Source organism: Neofelis nebulosa, chromosome 2 (assembly GCF_028018385.1).
Source record: "Neofelis nebulosa isolate mNeoNeb1 chromosome 2, mNeoNeb1.pri, whole genome shotgun sequence".
NCBI lineage: Eukaryota > Metazoa > Chordata > Mammalia > Carnivora > Felidae > Neofelis > Neofelis nebulosa.
The window spans coordinates 178,424,455-178,449,735 of record NC_080783.1 but is presented as its reverse complement, the minus strand read 5'-3'; the positions used below and the strand labels follow the sequence as shown (position 1 = coordinate 178,449,735).

Here is a 25,281-nt window from a genome sequence, read left to right as displayed (position 1 = left end):
CCAAAGTCAGGGTCTTCATGAACGAAGCAGAAAGCCTGCATACCAGCAGGTGTTCAGAAATGTTTGCTCAATACATGCACGGAGGAGGATTTATTTAGTCCCCAGAATAATCTGGTGAGGGGGGAATTATTATGCCATTGAGGAAACATGCTCAGAAAGGAGGGAACTGACAACAGCATCACATGCCGCTGGAAAATGATCTCTGGACACCAGGGACACATGTGGGGTGGGCACCAGATGGCAGCGGGTTGAGGAGTGAAGGGAGGTGAGAAAGGAAACCATGCAAGTTGCAGGCAGTCCTTCAAGGAGAGCATGAAAATATGGGAGAGAGAGAGAGAGTGCAGGGAGATAGAGAGACTGAGAGAGGGCACTCTGCTCTGGAGTAACAGGGAGTCAGGCAAGCTATTGCTCTCCTTTGTTGAGTTAACATGGGGAAAACCTGGATAGGCTTCAGGGCTCATTGGATGGGGCCAGTAGAGACGTGCTGGAGACTCCCTGGGGCTCTCTATCTGCAGGTTCGGGGGCAGTTTTCTGAAGGTGGTCATTGAGCCGGGCATGGAGGTTCACTTCTTGGCAGAGAGCCCTGCTGCCCTTACAGGAGGCAGAGGAGGAGAATCACTGCTCACTGAGACCCCAGGGTGGTCCAGGCACAGCGCTGAGCACTTTTCTTACACAGCCTCAACCCCAACCCGCGGTCATGCGACTCCCACCAGCTCATTTATTCATTCAACAGATGCCGCAGCAACATTCACTGCACATAGTGCTAGACGGGGTGGTTGGGGAGGGAGCAGTCAAGCTATGGGCTCCTGTCCTCATGCGAGAACACCACACTCTCCACCAGGTGCTTTACCTCTTGAGCATCTGTCTGGTTCTTTGCCTACAAAACAGGGAAGCTACTTCTCTCTAACGACTGTGAGAATTAAGTGAGATGCCTTAGGGGACACTGTTCATGTGCCACCTGTACCACCCTCCCAGCTGGAGGAACCTGCAGAAAGTCCCTACAAGCACCGGGCTCCTGTGTCTCTCTGCCTGAAGGCTCCTCAGGCTGCCAGACACTGAGCCCAGCCCTGGGAGGCGGAGCAAGCCTCATCCCTCACCTTCCCCGTTGGACAACAGGTGTCGCCCTGCTGTGACAGTTCTGAGGTGCACTCTACAGTCTTATGGGTGGACCCTAGCGGACGAGCTCCAGCTGCCCCCCAGGGTCACCTGCCCATCAACACACTCTTTACTGGCTTTCCTCCCCCACTCCCTCGAATCACCTCCACAGTAAACTTGCACTCAAATCCTTGCTCAGAGCCTGCCCCGGGGCACGGCCAGCCTGGAACAGATGACTAAAACCTGGCATCCAGTAGATGTTCAGCAAATGCTGTTTGCCTCCACGCTCATTTTCACTTTTACAGAATCAGACGTCTTGGAGAACATGGTCGTGGCTCCAGCCCAACCACCTCTGGCCCATCAGCATCATCCAGGAGCAGGTGTGGGCCAGTGGCCTGGGGGCGCAAGGACAGGGAGGAGGGTAGGGGTCATGGGCCCTGGGGCATTCGCTGTAGGCTGAGCCACTTAGAAGCCCGGTGAATCTGCACCTTCCAGTTATAAAGTTATTTTCTGTGTTCCTGATTCTACATTCTAGTTTTCATTCCACTGTTCCAAAGTATATGCTCCAACGTGGGGTTCTATGTTTCACATAATCGGCTTCAAGCCCAAATTCCATGTTCTTGTTGCAAGCACCCAACCCTCACTCCTCTCTTCCTCCCAGGTGCCTCTGTGGTCGGCCAGTTCAGGGGCGAAGTTTCCCTGCGTCCGTGTAGAGTTCCTGATGCAGGCTCACTTGCCCCTGCAGCTGGCTGGGATGGCCTACCGCCCAGCCCCGTGTGCCGGGCTGGGCGCCGAGCTGAGTGCTGAGACCCAGGACCTGGTTAAGGCTGTCGCCCCGCCCCTTCACAAGCTAGCATGCTCCGTCAAGCATCCGGAGCAAGGGGCAGGATGACATAGTGGTCTCCAGCCGGAGCCTGTGGGATCCACATGGAGACAGCTTTGCCACGTAACACTGTGAATCCCACGCTCTTCTGTGTGGCACTGGCCTACGCCATCTGTTTACAGTGTGGCATGAGGGGTCCCGAACCCGTGTGGGGCCCTGTGCTGGATCCTGGCATGGAAAACTCTGCCCTTAGCTCACCAGTCAGTAACCTGTGCAAACAGTACCCACCCAGGCGAGGCAGCAGTCCCCACAACCCACCGTCCATGAAAACAAGAAAATGAATAGGACGGGTCTACACTACCCCTCCTCAGGCCACCCAGACCACACATGCTGTTGCGTTCCTGTGCCTCTGGCTGGAGTTATATCAGCCACGTGCAGCTCCCAGCTGGCTGTACAGATCAGAAGCTCTGAGGGGCAGCTATCTATGTCTTTGATTAATAAAAAATGGGAGATAAATTAATAATGACTTAATACATGCAATTTGGGATCAAAATCTTCCAAAGCATGGGGAAAATAATAAAAAGGGGAGTTCCCGATAGCGAAAAGTTTGAGAACGAGTGCTGTTCTCAGAGGCCAGCCATGAGGCAGGCACGGCCGGGGCCACCAGGGAGACACGGGAAAGAAGGAAGGGACCGGGTTCTCACACGGCTCTGTGCTCGGTGCTGTGCTTGGGCACCACCCACGCTTCCTTCATCTTTACACAACCCTGGAAACAGCACAACTGCCCCCCATATTGTAGATGAGTAAACTGAGGCTCCGAGAGGCCAAGTTATTTGCTCTGCCAAGTTATATTGAAACAAGATCTGCCTCATTTAAAAAGGAAAACAAAACAAAACCCGAAAACCAAAAACAAGAAAGAGGAAGGAAAAAAGGAAGGAGAAGCAGAAGGACAGCAAGGACTGCCAATGCTGCTCTTCCTATCTAAGTGGTGGCCCCGGACCAGGGCACACAGCAGGTGCTCGTGACAGTTTCAAATGAAAGACAGGCCTAGAGGCATAAAAGGGCACAGCCAATCCTGAGGGGGGTGGGAATGAATGTCTTTAAGCCTCTAGTTTCTGAAGCACACTGACCAGGCATATTTAGTCTTCCTTTTTAAAGCTTTAATTATGGAACCATTTCAAACACAGGAAAAGCAGACATCAGTGACCCCATCACCCAGATTCACCAGATGTTCATATTTTGCCATACTCAGTTCAAATGGTTTTATATTGAAGTGATGCAGACATCAAAAGAAAAGCCCTCACCCCACGCTATCCCCAGAGGTCACCACCATCCTTAAAGTTGGTTAGCCCCTTCCTGAGCATTTGGCATCGTTTTGCGTTTTTTAACTTTCAGAGTGTTGGTATCTCACTGTACCCTTCCTTCTACAACTTGACTTCCACTCCATTATTATGGGTTTTTATTTTTTGAGTCTATGCTGACACATGTAGGTCTAGTTCGTTTTAGCTGCTATATGTTATTTTACTGTGTGAATATAGAAGTTTATTTTTCTAGTCTCTTATTGATGGACACATGGGTAGTTTTGATTCTTTGCTGTTTCATACAGTGCAGCAATGAAGCCCTTTACACACATCTCCTGGTGTACTCATGTGTCACATATAACCTTTATAACAACTGCAGCGCGTTGGAATTTATGCACCCCTACATGACCCTGTAGAATTGCTTAATGTCGTGGAAGCTTGGTTTTCCTCATCAGTAGGCTGGGGTAATAAAATAGTATGCATTTTGGTGACCATTAGGTGCTTTGGCAGAGATGAGATGCATTTTGCAACCCGTAAGGTACCCATGAATATCCGTGGTTTGTTATGCAGATATTTGGCACTCAGGATGTACTGCACGCCTTCCCACGCTGGGACACCGTGCACAGGCCCATGGTATGCTCACGTGCAGACCGGACGGTCTGAGAGGTGCAGCAGGAGCAGGAAACATAGAACCTGCTCGTTAACGGAGCCCGGAGTGGTGGGAGCAGGCACAGGTTCAGAGAGGGAGGGGTACCGAGCTAAGTCCTCAAGGGACCAGGAGGCAAAGGCAAGCGGAAGTGGGAAGGGTGGAGGGATGGCCCAGACACAGAGAGCAGCAAACGTGAAGGGATGCGCTGGCGCGAGAGCAAGTGTATCCGTGCACAACCTACGAGGTGGGGGCGGGGGGGTGAGGACAGGACAGAGTCTGGAGAGGCAGGCAGAGCTGAGATGCCGCATCCCAGGTCAACAGGGAGCAGCTGAAGGATTTGAAGCAAGGGAGTGACAGGCTCAGATCTGCATGTTAAAAAAAAAAAAAGCGGTCTGAATAAGCTCTGGAGATCTGCCATTCAACACCGTAACTTCGGTCAACAATAGTGTACCGTGCACCAAAATTTGTTAGGGGGGTAGCTCTCATGTTAAGTGTTCTTACCACAACTGAAAGACCAGGTCTGGCTGTAGCATGGAGGGCATGAGGGGAGGGGCTGGGAGACCAGTGAGGGGGCGCTGGGAAGCCGTGCAGGCGAGACACGGTGCCGCTGAACGCAGGCAGTGGTCCTTCTGAGGCCATCACCCCGACTGTGTGCCCCCCCTCCACTGACGACACGCAGCAGGGGGCTTCATCAGGAGGGACAGATAGGACCAGCCAGCTGATAGAGCCTCACCTCCAATTCAAACAGTGTGTCCTCATACACCCCAACCAGTCCCCTTCTTGGGGTCACTTATCATCTTGCAAGGCACGAGCTCTCAAGTCTCTGGATGACAGAAGCCCTTTTGGCATCTCAGTACCAAAGGCATGGCCAAGGGTCCTCACCATTGTCCCATGATGGGGGCCAGTATCCAGACGGCATGGATGCCATGTAGGGTGACGGGAAGGGGAGGACAAGAGGGGCCGCTGGTTAACACTGCACGGCCGTGTCTAACATTTAAACATGTAACATATAAAACGGGACAAAGACACAAAAGAACTGCCCCAGACCACCATCTCTTAAGGGGGGACTCCCTACCAACCCTAACTCTGAGTGACAGTACTGCCTTGGAAGCCTCTACCCTCCGGGCAGTGGCATTGTCCCCGGTTGCCCAAGAGCTAGGCTAAAAGCCCTTGCCATCCGCTCTCCTAGCATCAGTCCTTCCCTTTCTAGCACACTCCTCCCTTTTAGATTTACAAGTTTAGTTTTCGTACTCCTTGGTGGGCTCTAAGCTCTGGGACAGAGGGACCAGAATCGCATCTGCCTCGTTCACTGTAGTTTCCCTAGTGCGAGCACACAGTCTGACTCAAAACAGGCCCTCCAGGACTATCTGTGAGTAGCGTCAACAGGATGCACTGGGGGAGGGGAAGTGGATGGAAGACGCTCAGATTTCAGAGGCCTGGAGACAGGAGAAGTGTCTTGCCCAGGTCACAGGAGGGGCGGTAAGAGGTCAAGGCTCCCACTCGGGACCTCTGAGGCTCAGTGCAGGCCTTCCCACTCACTACACCGAGCCGAAAAGAGGCTGCGCGACAGACCGGCATGCCCCAAAGACAGTCCATGGAATGCTGGTCTCAAAAGAGTCTAGTGGATAAAACTGTTCTGTAGTTAAATAAGCGTGGCAAACTGAGTTAAACAAAATGAAAAAAAATTTTTCTTTGCCATTGGACTTTTCAGAGCCTTTGATATGCTAATGTGCATGGGAGTCTTGGCGAAGGTCACAGGCAGTGTTCCGGCATCTAAGTGACCGAGGAATTGTGCCTGGGATGTAGTTTGAGACCTTTGGCACCATCCCCCATCTGCTCGCCATGGTTGTTTAGTGAACATGGCACAGCACGGAGATTTGCTGCAACTTTTTGGGCAGCGCAGGAAAACCCGATCTCACAAATGAAAATAACTGCAAACCCCGATATATAAATGGGACGAAAACAGAACTGCTCGGGTTGAAGGCTGAAGGGAGCCTGGAGATCCCACCTGGCTGTCCCTTCTCTGCTGCCATGCCAAGAACCCTAGGGTCCTTCAGAGCCCAGTTTGAAAATCACTGGTTACACAGCTCTCAGTACAGGTGACATCGGGAGACCTGGCTTCTAGTGCCAACTCTGCCATGAACTGTTTTACCCTGGGCAAATCTCTTAGCCTCACTGGGCCTTGGTTTCCCCGTTTACACAATGAGTCTATTGGATGGGATGCTTTCTGGAGTCCTGAACTTTGATCTCTGGTGTGAGGAGGACTGTGATTCTGTGACTATAAAGTTCTAATTCTATGATTCCACGCTTCTCGGATTCTGAGATTTCATGGCTTAATATTCCGATTCTGGAAGTGCCCCCAGCCAGCCAGGGCTGCTTCGGCACAGTGGAGCCCAGGCTGTGGAAACCAGAATTCATGACCTGCAGGGCGCTGCCCGGGAGTGCCGCCGGGTCCCTGGGGAGGGCTTGCCCCATGCAGGATGGAAGGGTGGGGTGGGGAGGGGGGCGGGGCAGGGGTGGAGTGGAATCAGCAGCTGCTCAGTGGGCAGAGCAGAGAGAAGGACCCAGGTCTCCTGACTCCTGCTCTATCTTTAGATCTCCATAGCAACCGTCACCAGGACTCCGGAGGAGCTGAAGGCAGGCTGAGCTGGCTGCCTGCTGGAGGGAGGGGTGTTTGTTTCCGTATCTCTTTTGCTCAGGAAAGGACTCTTGCTCTTGAGACAGGGGAAGGGAGACAGAGAGTGAAGCTGTTTGCAGTAGGAAAGGCCTGGGCCCGATACGAAATAAAAGTAATCCAGGGCCCACCTTGCTCGGAGAATGTGATCAGGTCACAGAAGCTGAGACTGCTGTGTCAGGCTTGAGGCACTGGAGGTACATAAGGCAGGTTCCTCCTCCAAAGAGCTCTTAGCTACCCCTACGCTCATTCCCTAGACATTTGCAAGCAACATATCTGAGCCAGTCCTGAGGCCACAGCAGGGAGACACATCTTCCAGGGAAAGCAGACTTTTACAGGGCAGGGGCAGATGGGGGTCCCCAAGCCCCCTAATCTAAGGAACCTGGGAAGCTCCTCCTGTACCTTCTCCTGCCAACTCCTATCCATCCCACGGCTTAGCATGGACCTTTCTCCAGGGAGCCCTTGACTCCCAGGCTGGTAGCTCTCCTCCTAAGAGCTCCTGTGGCCCCATCCTCCTTCTACACAGCAATATGTCTGCCTGAGGGAGTTGGCCACCCCGTGGCCAGAGGCAAAGACCTTCACCTAGGTCACCTGGTCAGTTAGCGGCAGGGCCAGGCCTGCTCTTCATGTTTTCTGACTCAAGTCTGTGCTTCCTCCAGTGTCCCAGTGGCAGAACCCTGGCGAGGGCTAGAAGAGGAAGCAGGAGTCCTCGGCCAGGCCTGCGCACAGCAGGTACCTGGCCATGTCCTTGGTAAACTCTGCTGAGCCACAGACCAATGCAAACGGCTTTCTCCGACAGGAGCCAACCAGCTCTTCAATCAGGTCCTGGGCCAGGCGGCCAAAGCGGGTCTTCTCCCGGTAACTCCAGGGAAGCTGCTCCGGAGAGTTCTCCTGAGACAATGAGAAATAGTGCAGGTGACTACTGGGAGGTCTTCAGAGTTCATGCAGCCAGTATGGTCTACCAAACCAGGAAACTGAGGCAGAGGCCCTACCACAGGCCAGGCACTTCCTGGCACTGGCAGTCTGATCACCCTTCATAACAAGCGTGGGGGGGGGATGGTTATCCTCTCCCCACAGGTGAGACACAGGGAGGAGGTACACCCAGGGCACATGAGGCAGGCCCCACCAATTCTCACTGCTTCCCAGGGGCCACTGCACCTGTCACTCCAGGGGGATGTCTTCTCCCCAAGATTGTGGGTCTTTTTAAGGTTGTCCGCCACCATCACCCAGGGAGTACAACACGTGTTCACCTGTCTCATGAGGTTTCAGTGATCTTACTGAGCGAGCGAACACTTAACTGGGCGGTCACTCTGCGCCTACTGTGGTAGGCCCTGGGATGTGGCAGCTGCTCTAAACAGTCAAGCTTCCCGGCCTCACTCTGGCTGTGTGAATGAGGGATCCGAGGCAGCAGGGCCTTAACCCAGAGGGGGCTACTTCTCACACAGAAAGGCCAGAAGGAGTATTCCAGGGCATAGCGTGCCCGAGTGACCCAGGCTGCTCTTTCTGCCCCTCTAGCTCCACCTGTGGCTTACATCCTCAGGATCATGAAAGAAAAGCTCCACCCTCAGCTTATGTGGAGGAACTTCTCTTTTCTAAATGAACATTTTGTCGAGATACACCTTACATACAGAAAAGCGCACAAATCAGTAAGTGTACGTAGTCTGAAGAACTCTAACGGAGGGAAGAAACCATGTAACCAGAAGCGAAACACCCAAAAACAGAACAGGACCATCACCTCTGCAGACCCTATTAAGGTGAGCTTCTAGTTTCTGGGGAAAGCAAAGAGACAGCATGGAGAGAGGGGGTTGGAGTCCAAGCTCTGCCACCATGTTCTAGCCGAGTGACTATGACCTCTGTGAGCTACCGTGATGAGCACAGGCCTCTGCTCTCAGAGGTACTCACAGGGCCCTGGAGCCCGGCGCCACAGAGCTCACCTGACCCCACGGGCCTTTCCTGGGACAGCATTGCGGTGCTCACGGGGGATCCTCTCTGATGATCTGGACCTTCCCGTGCCCCCTCCCAAAGAGCCACCCAAAAGAGCCCTTGAGGGTAGAGACCAACAGGGCCCACCGGCCTTACACCTCCCTGCCACTGCCCAATCCCCCCCGGCTAGTTAGGTTTGGCACAGCATCCTTCCTCCAACCGCACACCCAAAGATGTGGTGGGTCTGGTTGTTGCTCAGGTGGGCTGCGGGGCCTATAATCAATGATGGTGAGCAGGGTAGGTACCGTCAAGGAAGAGGGCCCAGGCTATGACAGCAGAAACGCCCACGCCAGTCTTGGGACTCTAGAAAGGCTTCCGGGATGGAGTCACACCGCAGCAGGGAGATGTGAGCGGGGAGTAGGCGTCAGGCGAGGAAGAAGGGAAAAGTGCTCCTGGAAGGGGGAACAGCGCCAGGAAAGGCAGACCTGGCAGCCAGAAAAGCACGGTGCACTCACAGCCACGTGCAGACCAGTGACGCCAGGACACACAGGGCAGGTGAGCCAGGAAACGAGGCCACGGAGGCTGGTGCAACCATGTGGGCTTGGCTGTCATCCGGGGAGCAGTGGGGAGCCACAGAAGGGCTGAAAGCATGGTGGTGGTGTGGTCTGTGCCGCCCTCCTGGCTGCACGATGAAGGACACACTGGCAGGGCATGGCTGGAGAGGGAGACCGTTGAGGAAGCTGTGGCTGCAGCCTGGGCAGGACAGGGAGCAGCCTAGGTCAAGGAGGCATGGAAGGGCAGGCGGCACCTCCCACTCCACTGCCCCTCACCAGTCCCTGCCATTGACAGCCAGCCCCCTCGCCTGCCCAGCCCCAGGCCAGTGGTATCATCAAAGCCCTGGCCCAGGGCTGAAGACCCTTTACTGCTGGTCAGCTTTAACTCTGGCCTCAAGCCCAGGCTCAATGCCAGCTCCTCTGTGAAGCCCTCCCTGCTTGCTGCCAGCTCACACTTAATTCTCCATCAATTCACTGTGTTACTTTGATCAAGGTTCTTAATCTCTCTGTGCCTTAGTTTCCACATCTATAAAATGGGCACAACAGCAGTGCAAGCCTCCCAAGATTATGGTGGGGTTAAATGATGTAACACACATAGAGAGCTTAGCACAGTGTCAGGCACAGAGAAAACACTCAGTGAAGCTATCCCTGTGGCTGTCTCCCCATATACAGATGAGCACCTGGAGGGCAGGGGGCAGGCTGTCTTCATTTCTAAATTCTGTGGTCGGGAGAACAGAAGGCTGAGCAACAGCCAGTGACTCTGCCAGGTGCCTGCCTTCCTGCCGCTCCTGCCCGCTTCCTTGACCTGGCACTTGAGCAGGGTTGCACACCAGCCTTTGCTTCATTCTCCTGCCTCCAGCACCTCCTGCGGCTGCTAACGTTCACCAAGTACCACACTCTTGATGTTCATGCCACTGAGCATTCTGTCCCATGGACAGGCCCACAGACCCTGGCCACTGAGGATCCCAGGACTCCTGGTATTGCGAAGGGAAACCCAATTTCCTGACACCACCCCCGCCACTCAATCATGATGCTGAAGATTGGCTCAGTCTTTAGGAACGCTCCCAAACTGCCTCAAGTAGGAAACTGATGGGAAGGGTGCTCCAAACTACTGGGCAGTAAGGCTGACCCTGAGCAGCACATAACAGAGGGGAGGCCCCAGCAGGGAACCCCAACCCTGGGGTGAGAGAGAGAAATAAAGCTATAGAACCAGGGGAAGGCAGATGACCAAAGGCAGATGACCAAAACAGCTCAGGGCCTGGCTTGGAATAAGGAACAAGATGGCCCCCTCCCACAATGGGCCAGACGGGAGGGCCCGGGCAGGGTGGCCATGGAGGGAAGAAGGAATCAGAGAAGAAGAGGTCAGGAGGCGGAGTTGCTTCCAGTTCAAGTATCTGAAGCTTGAAGAGTTTGGAAGCAGCTTTCCTGCCATGCAGGGCAAAGTGGTGTGGTAGGGACCCTAATAAATGCGGTGAACCCAGATCCAACTTACTCCACCAACTGTTGATGGAGTGTGTGCCTGGCACTCTGCTAGGCACCGAGGAGAGCATGGTGACCCAGACACATGAGCCTTACCCGAAGGAGCTTATCACTGCGGTCTGGCCCACTGATTCCGTAATCAGGCCCTCAGCACATAAACCTGGTGATGCCAGAGGGCAGACGGTAGGCAGCAAAGCATGGCGGGGAGGGCTGGAGCTCAGCCCTGACTTCGCCCATCCAGCAGCATGGATGAACTAGCACCTTCACATCTGAGTGTCAGTTTCCTCATCTACTCCACAAACATAACGTTCCTTGCCAGGCAGGTGGGGATTCCCACTGGTGGCAGGGGGCAGGGAGGCCCCAGGGGATCCTCAGGACAGCTGCAAGGGGAAACCATAGTGTCCATCAGGGAAGGAAGTCACCATGCTGGGCTCACCTGGCTGAGTACAAAGAAGGTACGGACATTCCAGAAACGAGCTTGCTCCTGGAGGAAGGTTTTCAGGTAGATGCCCTCAAAGGTCTTGAAGCAGCCGACCAGGGTGACAAAAGTCTCATCCTCTGCATTGTCTGTTATGCTCTGCAGGACAGGCACCATGGGGGCCAGGCCAGTGCCCGAAGCCAGCATGAGGAGCTCACCGTACTGGGGGACAGAATGGGTATATGACAGACGTCAGCCCACCCACCTGCTCTAGGGACTTTTCTTGGGCTTGCTTCAACTGCACAGCCCTGCCCTTCCTGGGGGTCCCACCCATCTGAGCTCCCTCTCAACATCCTCCAAGAAGCCATCCTTGCTTGCGAGGTCTGTGGAAGAGAAATCATGCAATCGGGAGGCTCTAAGTGGCTTTGTTGCTTTCCTAAGCCAACTCCACAGGACTTTGTTTGCACATTTCTCTTGACAGGTAGCCCACTACCTCCCAAAGCAGTCTGTTCTATTATAGGGTGACTCCCCTTGCTGGTGAGGTCTTTCCGCCTCACCCTGAACAGAAATCTGCTCCCACCAAAGCCTTGTCTACCACCCCTATCCCAGCTCTGCTCTCTGGGCTGCCTTCCCTGCCCCAGGGCAGCCCTGTAGAGATCTGAGGGCCCCAGCATGGAGGCCTCCTCTTCTCTAGACTGAGATACTGACTATACATAAGCACCCAGCATAGTGCTGGCACAGAAGTCCCGTGCAACATGTGAGTTTCTTCTCCAAGAGGCCCCAGTTTCATTGACCCAATCACTGACTCCATCTCCTGGCTCTAGATCTCTGAAGTAAGGGTGATCTTCTTTAAGATCAGGGCTTTAAAGGTTAGTGCCTGACCTATACAGCAAGGTGGTTTGTCTCCTTCATTCTAGAGATCAGGCCTCTGAGAATGCAATCCAGGTTTTCACTAGCTTTATCGACAGCCAATGCATTATCACACTTCCTCAAGTATCAGTCATGCAGACCTGGGTATAAATCCCCAGCCATATGATCTGGACAAATGCTTTCAGTTCTCTGGGCCCTGGTTTCTTCACTGGTGAAATGAATGAATGAATGAATGAATGAATGAATGAATGAATAAGTAAATAAAATAACAGCACCTCCCCACAGTAGCACGTGTCTCAGGATGGTTGTGAGGATTAGACAAGATGCCATCAGGTGCCTGGTGTGGACCCTGGCACTCAACACAGTTCCATCCTGTCCCTCACTGAGCCCTGCTGCCTGCCGGCTGCCCCACCCTGTTCAGCCCCCCGGTCCTGGGCCTGCCGTGTTCCCCCTCTTTTTCCCATCACTGCTCAGGGTCTCTTCTGGAAAGCCTTCCCCAAGCCAGTAGCATATGAGGGATCCTTTCTTTGCATCCCCACAGCTCTCTGTGCACCCTCCTCATGACACTGGTCACACTGTATTGTCACCATTTGTGTGTGTGTCTGTCCCCCCATCACACTGTGAGCTTCTGGAGGACAGGGCCTTGCCCGACCCACCTGTGGCCCTGGGTGGAGACCTGCAAACGTCTGCAAGGAACACACAGGCAGATGCTCACGTACCAGTGTCACGGCTGCTGTGGTCGCCGTCTACCATGAAGACCCCTGCAGAGCAGCACAGCAGGGCCAGGAGGAGGGCCAGAACAGCCCCACGTCCCCAGGGGAGCAGAACCAAGCCTTAGCCGGTTTCAGTGGCGAAATGTTTGTGTGAGATGACAACTCGTCTTCCTCACTGCCTGGCTCTACAACCTCCCTGGACAGGAAGTGCAGGGGCTTTGCAGGGGTGCCTGAGAGGCTCCACCCAGAAATGGTGGGCAAGACAATGTTCATTGTGGGGCACCTGGGTGGCTCAGTTGGTTAAGCATCCGGTTGTTGATTTCTGCTCAGGTCATGATCTCACAATTTGTGGGTTTGAGCACCGCATCAGGCTCTGTGCTGACAGTGCGGAGCCTGCCTGGGATTCTCTTTTAATCCCTCTCTCTCTACCCCTCCCTGATTTGCATGCACACATGCTTTCTCTCTCTCTAGAGAATCCCAAGCAGACTCCGCGCTGTCAGCATGGAGCCCGATGTGGGGCTCGAAGCCATGAACCATGAGATCATGACCTGAGCTGAAGTCAGATGCTTAACCAACTGAGCCACCCAGGAGCTCCTAAAGAAACTTAAACAAAAAAAGACAACGTTCATCAGGGGTCCCCTCGAGGTCAGGAGGAAACAGGGACAATCCTGGTCTCTGCTCTCAAGACCTTGGGGGACACAGAGACACCCTCAGCTAAAATGCAAGGCTGAGCATGGTTTGTACTAGAAGTGCACTACAGAACAGCATTAGCACATATACACCACGTATCCATAAAGCAGGGGTAGCAGTACCTAAGAGGTGTTGTGAGGATAAAGTAAAATTTTAGCACGGCAAGGGCTAAAATCAGAGCCTGACACACATGCAGTGCCACACAGGTGTTTCACAGTATCATTATACACCAATACGTGTGTGCGTGTGCACTTGTATACACACCCGTGTGTGGAAAAGGAATTAGAAGGTCATCTGCCAAGATAGTAAGGCTGGTGTGTCTGGGTAGATGGCCTACAGGGGTTCTTTACTTTCTTCTTTTTGCTTTGCTAAATGGTTGGTTGGTTGGTTGGTTTTTGGTAATGTACAAGGACCATATATCTAATAAACAATAAAAAGCTATTTTTATATTAAACAAAAATAATGGAGAGAAAGAAAGGATTCATTCTTTTCACTTGTTTTTGTTTTGCTTTGTTTCCTGATCATAAAGGTAATAGATGCTCACTGTGGATAACTTGGAAGGTATAATGAAGAAAACAAAAATCACCCATAATTCTACCACCCAGAGCCACTAACATTTCATTGCATTTTCTTTTTTATATTTTTTCTGTGCATTTAAACTTAGTTGCCCAACCTGTTGTACATTTGGTTTTATACACAGTGTTTGTCACCAGATCTTACAGCGTAAGCACAGACCATCATTTATAAACATAATTTAAAAATCCAGGATAATAGTTTATCAAGTCCCTGTAACCCAGTGTACCTAACAGTTGCCCCGTTGTTGGATATTCCGTTTCCTCCAGTTTCGTGCTATAATAAAGCTTCCGTGTACATGTGCACAACACACAACGTTTGGATTCTTTCCATAGGACAGGCTTCCAGAAGTGGAATTACTGGGTCTAAGGATTTGAAGATTCTTAAGATGTGGTGCACACTGCCCAGCTGCTTTCCAGACATGCACCAACTGATGAGAAATTATTAATTCGTCCTGGGCACATCAGGGAAGGATATAAATATGCCAGGAAGATGAGGGGAAGAGCCTTCAGGCTGGGAAGCAGTGGGCTCCCAAGTGGAGAGCCATGGGGTGTAAAAGGAGTAGTCTCCATAGTTTTGTAGCTGGAATGTGAGAGTGGAAAGATACCTGAAGATCTGACGGTACAGGAGTCCTGAGTACCAAGTATGTGAGTGTGGATTTTCCAAGCAATGGGCAGCCATGGACAGTTCTAGAGCATATGCAGGCAATTTTGTTTCTCAGTGCCTATTCCATCTCCTCCCATGTCCAACCCCAAAGATACTCTTGGAGTTGAATTTGGGCTCAGGAAGAATGGCACGGTGCAATTCTGCAGCATGAAACATGAAAACCGTGGTCCTGGGGCTAAGCCAGGAGGGGTCTCCTGAAGACTCAGTGTGCTGGCACCAACCTGGTTTGGTTTATAGAAGAAGTCTCCAAATGGACCTCGCCAGAAAGCGGTGTCTCCTGCGCTCCAGGACTCGACGTACCGGGACATCAGCCCAGTCTGGTAGCACTGGGAGCAAACACATGGAGACCTCACTGGGACAGGCACATACGCCCAATATAAACCACATCAGCCACTAATGTGCGGCCCTTCCAGCAGGCCAAGTGCCATATGTGTGTTATCTCATTTAATCCTCCTAGTCACCCCAGGGTTGGCAGTCATTCCGTATTTTCAGATGAGGCCCAAAGCTTATCCAGAAGGGAAACGGTGAGGCTGGGATAAGAACCACAGGACCGACAGCCTTACCTTCAGAGGTCTCAAACCCACACGACTACAGGGACCGTATACGTAGCATCACTGAGTAAAGAACTAGGTATGAGATGATTAATGGTGACTGACACTCTCAGTATCAGGGAGACAACACAGGGAGGTGGGGACTGTAGTAAACTGGTGAGTGAATGAATGCTCCTTCTAAAGGAGGAAGATACTTTGCAGACTCCAGGATACAGTTTGTCACATCTTCTGATTTTCCAAGAGGGGCAGGAGATACAAATTTTTACGTAAAATCACCTAGTTTTGAAATGTCAGAGATCAATTCTAATTTTTTAAACACTGTGCAGGCCCAAACCAAAGATAATTATGTGCCAGTTTGTAGCCCGCTCATTTGCAACCTCTTCATTGCCTGTTACTGTGTCCTGGCTGGACGAGAAAAGTGAAGGTTGTAGAGGGGCCTCCTTCACGGGGGTAGGCAGCCCACATTTCCTGGGGGCATGCCCACTCTGGGTCTGGCACCATGCTGGGGCTGCAGGGAAGGCAGCCAGAGTCTGAACCATGGGAAAGACTTAATAAATATCTCAATGAATGAATTAATCAATCCAGATCCAGGCTCACCCCTTAAGGAGCTCACAAACTAGGAGGGACCGAAGTCTCACACATACACAAGATAGAGACTACCTAAAACCCCATGAAAAGGACAGAGTGCTGAGAGAGCCCTGAGGAGGTGCAGTCACTTCCAATGGAGTAGGATCAGGAATGGCTTCCTGGAGGAGGAGGCATTTGAGCTGAAGCTTGCAGGCTTGGCAAGACTGCATTCCCTGGGGATAGAAGCAGGAAGGCAGAGAGGATTCTGGGCATCAGGTGTGGTGTGGTCAAGGGAAGGACAGTCCAAGACACAAGTGTGAGGAGGAGGGGGAAGCTCTGGTAGACAGGACTGAAAGGGTGTCTCGAGTGAGATTATAACCAAGCTGGAAGGAGATGGAACTTTGGTCACCAGACACGCTTTGAAGAGCCCACAACTACCCGTGGGAGCATCCCTGACTTCCTCGGGCACCATACGCATAAAGCAAGCAAAGTCTTCAGCTCTCCTGCAAGAGGCCTGGGAGGGAGGCTACAGTTCTCCACCTAACTTGCTGGAGACCTGTCTCCAGCACACCTGTTTTCTGGCCCCGGTCTTGGCGGAGGCACAGCCCCAGCTGGGGCTTTCACAGCCCTACCGCACAGACAGCACTCAAGGAGAACGGAAGGATTCTTCTGTGTCTCCAGCACCCACCCAAAGCCTGCTCGATACATACCTGTTAAACAGAACTGACACCGAACTTCTGTTCTTCCACTTGGGATCCTATTACCCAAGGGGCCTTGGGCCAGTGACATCATCACTCTGAGCATCCGTTTCTTTATCCGTAAAGTGGGATAATAAGATCTGCTCTGCAGGATGGTTATGAGGTTGAAAGGAGATGAGGAATATAAAGAGCTAGAAGCAGTGCCTGGTGCCCAGAAGGTGCCTGAGAAACGAGAGTTCCTCCTTCCCATCCACATGGGAGGTAAACCTAAAAAACCCGCCTGCCTTCCCAATTTGCAAAGACATTTTCAGCTCTTCCCAGCCAGCGGCTTAGGGATAATTAAGCATCTCTCTAAAGAGAGGCTTTCCGGTAAACGAAGGAGAAAATCAGCCTTACAGCTGGGACAGATCCAGCTGCCCTGAAGAACGGTCTCCAGGCTTATCCTTTCAACAGAAACACACCCAGACAAGCAGCTTGGGGAAGCAGGCCATTTGGAGAGGATTTGTGGAATCTCCCAGACAAACAGTTGCGTGGAGAAAGGATCCCATCCAAGCTTATGTGTGAGGGAATAAACACTCGGGCTTTGACTGAAGTCAGGGAAGACAGGAGCCAAGACAGTGCTGGGGTCCTGAAGTCAGGAGGCTCACTCACCAGCCACACTGCTTACTACCTGTGGAGGCTTGGGTCCCCCTGGGGTCTCAGTGTGCTTGTCCATGAAAGGGAAATAATAATTCCCGCCCTACCAGGGAGATAAAGGATGTGAAAGCAATTCTTAAATATCAGTGTTCCCTGGGACTCTGTTTGGGAAATGACGATGTAGATGATCAGGTTGACTTGTATAAAACTACCACTTCTGTTAAGTCAAAAATGTTAGAGTATCAGCAATTTCACACAGTTCAACCTAATTATTTTTTCCACATAATTGGACCTTCAAGCCCTCTTATGTACATCTGGCACCCAGGCCTTGGGTCTTGCGGGGAAGGGGGGATTTGTACCCAGCCCATTTTGTTCAGCTCATCTCTGCCAAGTGCCCCACCCACCTTGGCTGCTCCCACGAGCACCCCTCCTCCTGCCAATCAGACTGGGTACAGTTCCCACAAGACCCTGCTCTGTTTCACACCTCCCTGCCTTCAGTTAGCTGTCCCCTCAGCGTGGAATGCCACTCTCTACCACCGCCAATATGCATTTGGTCTTCAAGGCCCAACTCAAATGCCCCAGCCCCTGTCTACCTCCCTGAGAGGTGGTCTCAGGTGAGTTCAGTTCACAAGGTGCTCCATGTCCCACCTTCTCCTGCTTGCCTCCTGCAATTCCAGGACAAGTGACTGACAGTTCCCCAAACTGTGCCTCCTTTGCCATTGTATGTGTTGTTCCCAGCACTGAGTTTCCTTTCCACATATCCCTCTCAGTCCTCCCCTCCTTAACTTCAACATACAGCTCAAATTCACAGCTTCTGCTAGGAAGCCCAGCTCCCTTCCCTGCAGCCCCAGCTGCCCTGAATTGGATTGGGGCCTTCTGTCATGCCATCTATCATATTGTAGTGTCCTGGCCCCTTGTCAAAGGTGGGCATAGTATCTGACTCATCTTTGGATCCCAGCTACAAGCACACAGTCAGTACCAAATGACTTGGTTCCCCCTTCCCCTGGGTTCAGTGCTCATTCTCCGTGAGTAGGTGAGAAGGAACAGTGTTCCCTTTCTCAGTCTGAATGTCCTTTTCATACAATCTGTCTCTGTTGGTGGTCCAGCAGCCCCTCTTCCCCAGAAAAGAAGATAGGAGAAGGCTTCCTTCACTGTCCCTGCCCTTTCCTCAAGCCAGCCTCCTCCCATGTGAACACTGGCTTTTCCCACATGGGTTGGATCTGCCCCATCCCAACCAAGCTGCCAAATGGAGATCCAGTCCATACCATCTTAAGAACATCTGTGTGGGTCAACTCACCTTGATTAAAACTTCAAAGTATCCTTCCGCGTTGGCAGGGCTGATGGGCGTATAGGCTCTCTGAATTTCTAAGTCATCCACTTTCCCTCTGAGAAAGAGAAGTATATGGTCAGGCAGTCAGCCCGTCATTCAACAAACCCTTGTAGGTACCTACTCTGTGTCCGGCTGATGAAAGCTAGGGCCCAGTCATCCCCAGTGGTCCCCACTGAAGGTGGAGCAGAAAAAAGGAACACGGGGCTCCCCCGCTGCCACATGCTGGCTGTGAGACCCAGCCAGGATCAGGTCCCTGATCCCTTAGTGGTCCCTTCCGTAAGGTGGAGACAACCATTTGTGTCCCTGTTGTGTGGTTCTACCAGGATTACAGATGGGAAAGTCTTCAAATAGTCCACTAATGATGTGAACTGCTTTGAGGACATCACTGTGTTTTTTCCTGACCTCTTCTTTTTTAATTAAATTAAATTAATTTAATGTTTATTTATTTATCTATGAGAGAGAAAGTGAGTGGGGGAGGGGCAAAGAGGGAGAGAGGGAGACAGAGAATGCCAAACAGGCTCCACGCTGTCAGCGCAGAGCCTCACATGGCGCTTGAACTCACAACCCAGGAGATCATGACCTGGGCCAAAATCAAGAGTTGGATGCTTAACTGACTGAGCCACCCAGGCACCCCTTCCTGACCTCTTCTTGACCATAGAATGAGAAAGATAAAGGCTAACACTTATGGAATGCTTACTACCATGTACCAGGAGCATCAGAATCAGAAGGATGCTCGAAGGTGCCCTAGTCCAAGGCCCGACCTATGATGTTATCAAAAAGGGTGCCGGGATGATATCATGAGTAATAATAGCAGCCATACTGCATTAAATGCCAACTGTGCACCAGCCATATAGTATGCATTATCTCATTTAACAAACAATAACCCACAGGAGGAAACCAAGGCTAAGGATGTCACTTGCCTGAGGTCACACAGCTAGAATTCATCCTTAGCTCTGCCTGACTCCAGAGCTGGGTTCCTCACATGACACCTCTGAGCTTCCCAGAAGCACCCAAGCACTCCTCTTTTGAGTCCTACTGTGTGCAAAACTCTCTTCTCAGAGATATGCATGGATTAAAAAGGCCCCATCGAACTGCATCAAAAGCAGGAAGATAGATAGAAATATTCAATAAGTGCTTAGGGAACAAACAAGGAAATAATAAACAGAACATACGGCGTGGCGTGGACACAGAGAGCACTGTGACATCTGCTACCACAGAGGTAAACACTGACATGCTACAGATGAAGGGACCACTCTCATCTGGGGAACTCAGGAGGCCTCCTGAAGCTTTTGATACCCTCCTGGGTATGAAAGAGGAACAGGCCACTGATAGGTGAAAGTGGGAATAGGAAGGAAGTAATTCCAGGCAGAAGGAATAGCCTGGGCAAAAGCTCAGAGTTAGGAAATGCAGAGCAAGCCAGGAAGTGGTGAGTGATCATGAGGCTGGGGCAAGGCACAAGTGTGATGGAGGAGTGGGGAGAACTTGGTGGGGAAAGAAGCTGGAGCTTCAGGGAGCTTCCCTGGAACCCAGCAGGTATCTGAATGGGAGCGACAAGGTCAGCTACACATGTTAGGAATGTCACTGGAGCGGCAGAGAGAGTGGAGGAGAGGGGCCAAGCTAGGGGCAGGAGTTCTGGGCATCCCTATTTATGGATGGAGGGCTGCATGGGGCTGCGACTTGCCTCAGAACCACTGCGACAGTGAGCTTTAACCACAGGCAGCCAGGGCACAGGCCAGATGCACTGGACACAAACACCGGGGGTCAGCATGAGGCAAGTGGCTGGAGTGTGACTAGCAGTAAGACATGCTCTCCTCGTCTCCTGGCTATTCCTTCTGTCTGCTTTGCTGGCTCCTTCCCCTCCTGCCAATACCACGGGTGCTGGAATTGCCAGGCTTGGTCCTCTGTCCTTCTGTCTTTCCAGGTCACACACACTCCCAAATGTCATCCAGGTGCAGGCCGATGATTCCCACACTCACATCCATAGCTCAGATCTCTCTGCTGAGCCTCAGACCCATATAGTCAACTGTCTAGCAAATGCCTCCACCTGGAGGTCCCAAAAGGGCCTTGTCCCTGGGCAGGTCAGGTCAGGTGGAGCATGGGGTGGGGATCAAGATGGGGGGGAGAGGGCAGAAGTAGGCTGGGAGGAGGAAGGAACTTCAGAGGAGTGGTAGAGTGTAGCTGGGGAGCCAGGCTGTCTGGATTTGAATCCCAGCTGTGTGATCCTGGGCAAGTCCCTTATTCTCAAGGACAAGTGTCCTTTCTATCAACTGGCACTAATGTTAGGTTAATACCACAGGCTCTAGAGCCAGACTGCTCGCCTTCAAAATCCTGGCCCCAACACTTCCGAACTGTGTGACCTTGGGCAAGTTACTGAACCTCTCTGACTTCAGTTTCCTCCTGAGAATGACAATGGTACCTACTGCACAGGGTTTTGTGAAGATTAAATGAGTTCCCTAGGTATGAGCACACAGAATTGCGCCTTGGAGAGTAAACACTATGAAAGTGTTCACTGTTGCTGTTGTTGCTACTAGTTAATATGAAAACACAATCCCAGAACCCTTTGAGTCAGGTACCACTATGTTTATTTTAAAAGGGATAAATGGAGGCATGAGGGAGGTTAAGCAAGTTGCTCTAGGCCACACAGCTAGCAAATGGCAAAGCAGGGCCTCAAAGCTTTGGCCCTCCCACCATCTGAGTGTACCGTAGGATGAGGTGCTGTCCAGGCCGCAGGCCGAGCCGGCTGTTCCTGGGTAGTGCAAACCGAACACGGTAAGTGTCCTTGGTGAGTCTGTCCACGGCACTGATGCGGAAGGCCAGGAAGGTCTCTGGGTTCAGCTTGGAAGGGCAGCTCTGCAACAGGAAAATATCCAACAGCTAGGACCTGGGACTCAACAGACATGCAAGCATCCACAAGCACCCTCCTCACTCTCCGCAAGGACAGGCTATTTCTGCCGGTAAGTTTTCTGTACCATAGAGAGTAGTCCCACCTCACTGCCCTTTCATGCTCTGATCTAAGAAGGCCCGAACATTTCACACTGAGCTCACCCTGCTCTGAAGCCTTCCATGGCTCCATCAGCCCCAGGATATAAAGCGCAGCCTCCTCAGCTAGGCACTCCAGGGCCCTGTGGATGAACGTCAAGCCTCATTTTCTCTCCCCTGCATCAAATGCCAAACCTTTCTCTATTCTCCCAAGAATACCCTGCTGCTTCCTATCTGGGAGTCTTCATTTGCTCAAGCTGTGCCCTTTATCCAGAACACTCATCTCCAATGTATGAAATACCTATTCATCCTTCAAACCTGCTAAAATTCAGGTTTGCAGAATTTAGAAACTGATGGGATCTTAAGATGATTCAATCCAATATCGTTATTATCCATGTGGGGAAACTGAGGCCCGAGTGGTAGTGGCTTACTTGTCCAAGGTCACACCCTGAGCAGGAATTCAAATTCACGTCTTACGTTTCAGTCCCCTGCCTTTAACACTCCATCTACCTGCACCTCCTCTCAGAAGCTTTCTATGAATGTCATGACTCACAGATCTCTCGCCTGTAAAATGCCCAAGCCCCACTCACTCCTGGGACTACCCCATGCCCCAGCTCAGGGTCAGGCTTTGAACTTGGATCTGTCTGCTTCCAGTGAGCACACTCTTTTCTCTCTGCTGTGCAGAGTCAGGGAAAGCATCTCCACACAGGTCCACTGTGCAGGGCAGAGGCCAGGCAGACGCTGCCACTCTGGCCCTCTTATCTGAGGAGCAGCCCTCCCTCACCTGTGACTCCTCTCCACTCAGCAGGCCCCTGTCTTTGCTGGCTCGCGCTGCCTCCCACCTCGCCAGCTCTCGGTGATAGAGATCAAACACACAAGGTGAGCAGCCACTGCCACAGCACTGGGAGGGCAAGGGTTCCACGGGCCGAAGCTGCAGCCAGGCTTCCTCTTCCTCCTCCTCCTCCTCCCTCTCGTCCATCATCCGTGGGGCTTGGGTGGCCTGGGAGGGACAACTGGGTGTTCTTCCCAGAGCAGGTTTGACTCTGTGAGGCCACAGGCTCAGGCCCGCTCCTCCGTCAGCCTGAGAGAGGGAAAACATATGGGTTATACTCTGGTCATCTCTATTCCTCCTATTCTCCCTGAGGCCTACAAGTGCCAAACTCTGTGTGAGCATCGGGACAGGGATGAATCAACCCTGAGATCTGCTGCCTGGCAGGGGAGGCAGACGGGACACAACAATCAGAACTGGCAACCAAGGTTTCCTGACTCTTCCTGTGCTTTCAGTGCTGGACTAAGCACTTTACACAGAAAACCTCATTGAATTTAAAAAATATTTTAAGTGATAGGGTGTCTGGGTGGCTCAGTCGGTTAAGCTTCCGACTTCAGCTCAGGTCATGATTTCATGGTTTGTGGGTTGAAGCCCCGCATCAGGCTCTGTGGTGACAGCTCCGAGCCTGGAGCCTGCTTCGAATTCTGTGTCTCCCTCTCTCTCTTTGCCCCTCCCCACTCGCACTCTGTCTCTCTCTCTCTCTCTCTCTCTCTTTCTCTCAAAAATAAACATTAAAATAAATAAGTAAATGATATTCAAATGATAAAACACAGTACTTATGTATAATTTAGTAATTATAGAAATTATTAAAAAGGAAATTAAAATGTTTAGAAAAGAACACCTATGTAACTACAACATGTTCAAGTACAAAGAGCCTTGTTAGCAACCCAGAAGCCAATCATGTGTCCCTTCCTGGTGACCTCCCATCCCCCACAAGGTAACCATCATCCTGACTTTTGGCATAATCATTCCCTTGCTTTTCCTTAGTTTTGCCACTTTTGTGTGCAAACTTAACCACTGCAGTTCAGCTTTGCCCGGTTTTTACCTTTATGTAAATGGAATTATACCAACATATCCTTTTCTGTCTTCACTCAGTTTCTGTCTTCACTCAGGCAAGTCACCCACCAAATTGCTGCGTTTCATTTCATCTTTATAATGAGGCTAGCACTAGAGATGTCATTTTATAGGCGGAAAAACTGGAGTGGAGGTGGGGGGCGGGGTTTGTTTAATAACTTACTAAGGTCACATAGCTCCTAAAAGACAGGGATGTCCCGTTTCTTGGTTACCAATCACCTCCCACAATTCCTAACCTTTAAAACCTTTTCAACTTTTCCTGCTTCCCATGTCCATTTACACAGCGGCTTCCCATGGTCCCAGAGGATGTGCTTCCAGCCTCTCCCTACACCACCCATCCTCACACCTGCCACTAGCTCTTATCACACCAGTCTCCCACTTAAGCAAGCTTTAACGGCTCCCCATTGCTTACTGGCTCGAATCCAATCCTCTTACCTGGTGCCCCATGCTTCTTCTGATCAGAACTTGTCCACATTCTCTTACCGCTTGGTTTTAGAAGGGCAGTCCCTCTGTGTGCAATACATCTTTCTCCTAATTTCTCTGAAATTTGGGTTTCAGAAAATTTGGTTCTACTGTTCGTGAGCTCTATGATTTCAGGAGGGTTGAGCAGGCTGCAACCCCCTTGAGGGCAAGGATGGTGTCTTATTCTTTCTGTATTCTGCCACCAAGCACAAGCCTGGCATATGCAAGGCTCCAGTGAATGGTGAGTGCTCATTCAGTTTATAAATAAGGTCTGGGAGCCAGGCACAGTGCTAGGTGCTGGGATACAACAGATATAAATAGGACATGGGCTCTCTACATAAAGAGATAAAGCTTGCAGTCTAGCATGGTGTTACATCAATTCAACTCATTTTTATTTTGTGCTATGGACCAGGTATGTATTGTGAGTGAATGAAGTCTGGAGCCCTCTTTATGCTTTTTTTTTTTTTTAACTCCCGAAGTTTTTGCAAGATAAGTGAGATAAGTAAAAGCTCTGTTACTGTAAACTGCAATACAGCATGAGGGTTATTCCTATCAGTATTTGCCTTAAACTTACCTTCTCTGCGCCTTAATTACCCTACCTTCTTTGATGTTTTGGAAATCGGCAGAGAAGTTGGCCAAGTCCACCGTGAACTTTAAAGATCTGTCTGGTTCCTGCCTGCTCCTAGCCTCTACCTTTCCAGTCTAAGAAGCATTAACTTTAAGCCAGGCCTTGACACCTGTTGTTGCCTCTGGCGAGATGACCTTTGGGTCTTCCTTAAAGGTCACCTCCTCTCAGAGGCCCATCCTGAACCTCCCCTTTCTCATGCCTGTCACATACCCTATTTGTTTCCACTATGTATTGATTCATTTACCACATATTTACTGCTGTTCTAGGTGCACGGGATAGAGCAGTGAGGAAACAAAACCCGCTGCACTCATGGAGTTTACATTCTAGTGGAAGGGAAGGTCATCAGACAAGACCCAAATGGAAAACACGGTATTTAGTGTTAAATGCCAAAAAGAAAAATAACTGGGGAAAAGAAATAGGAAATATACATGCGTGTTGCAATCGCTTATTTACTTTACTTGCTTTCTGCCCATAAATTCTTCATTCCATAGCTGTTTTATTCACCAACGCAAACCCAACGCTCACCACAGTGCTTGACCAACACCGCAAGCATTTGATAAATTGGTGTCGGTGCAAGGAGCAAAGAACATCTCCATAGCTCTGGGCTAGCTTCTAGGAGGCAGATCGGGAAACCCCAAGGAAACGGGAGGAAACTAACTCCCTCTTGACGCCGGGGAAGGGACGTGCAGTCGGATGCGGCGCTGGTGTAGTGGACAGGCTCACTCTCAGGCTCAGCTAGTGGCGCCGGTGAAGGCGCAGCAGCAGTGAGAAGTGGGTGGTGAGGCAAGGAAACTTCCAGCGCACCCACTAGGGGCGGGAGCTGTGCGGGCGCCCTTAGGCATTTCGATCCCTATTTTTACAGTAAGGGACATTGGGGCTCAGAGGAAAGTGCCCTGCCAAGCGTCAGCTGCCCGCAAGCGGTCAAGGTTACCTTAAATTCAGGTTTGAAGTACTGGTGTTCTACTCCTAGTCCTATGCCAGCCTCTACCAAAACCACTCACCTACACACCCGCGCCTCTCCTCGAGAGGTTACTCCAGGTTCCGCCCTCTCCCGGGAGGCGGGAAGTGCCTAGAGGGTCTCACCTATGAGAAAATAAAA

At 51.4% G+C, this 25,281-nt stretch overlaps 1 protein-coding gene across 4 annotated transcripts; it reads right to left on the bottom strand.

The window, feature by feature from the left end:
- Window positions 1–3,056: 3,056 nt before the first annotated feature.
- Window positions 3,057–25,255, bottom strand: LOC131492163 (NADH-cytochrome b5 reductase-like). Of its 4 annotated transcripts, none has more exons than XM_058695870.1 (8): window positions 25,184–25,255; window positions 21,974–22,270; window positions 20,912–21,060; window positions 18,178–18,265; window positions 14,650–14,754; window positions 10,935–11,138; window positions 7,279–7,433; window positions 3,057–4,233 (listed from the first exon to the last, which is right to left on the bottom strand). In XM_058695870.1, exons 2-8 carry the CDS (start codon window positions 22,169–22,171, stop codon window positions 3,978–3,980), a joined length of 1,155 nt encoding a protein of 384 aa, XP_058551853.1. In that variant the 5' UTR covers window positions 22,172–22,270; window positions 25,184–25,255; the 3' UTR covers window positions 3,057–3,977. The 4 variants fall into 4 exon arrangements, with proteins under 4 accessions (XP_058551853.1, XP_058551859.1, XP_058551869.1 ...); XM_058695876.1 differs by lacking the exon at window positions 25,184–25,255 and adding an exon at window positions 25,114–25,172; XM_058695886.1 differs by lacking the exon at window positions 14,650–14,754.
- Between the last annotated feature and the right edge of the window lie 26 nt (window positions 25,256–25,281).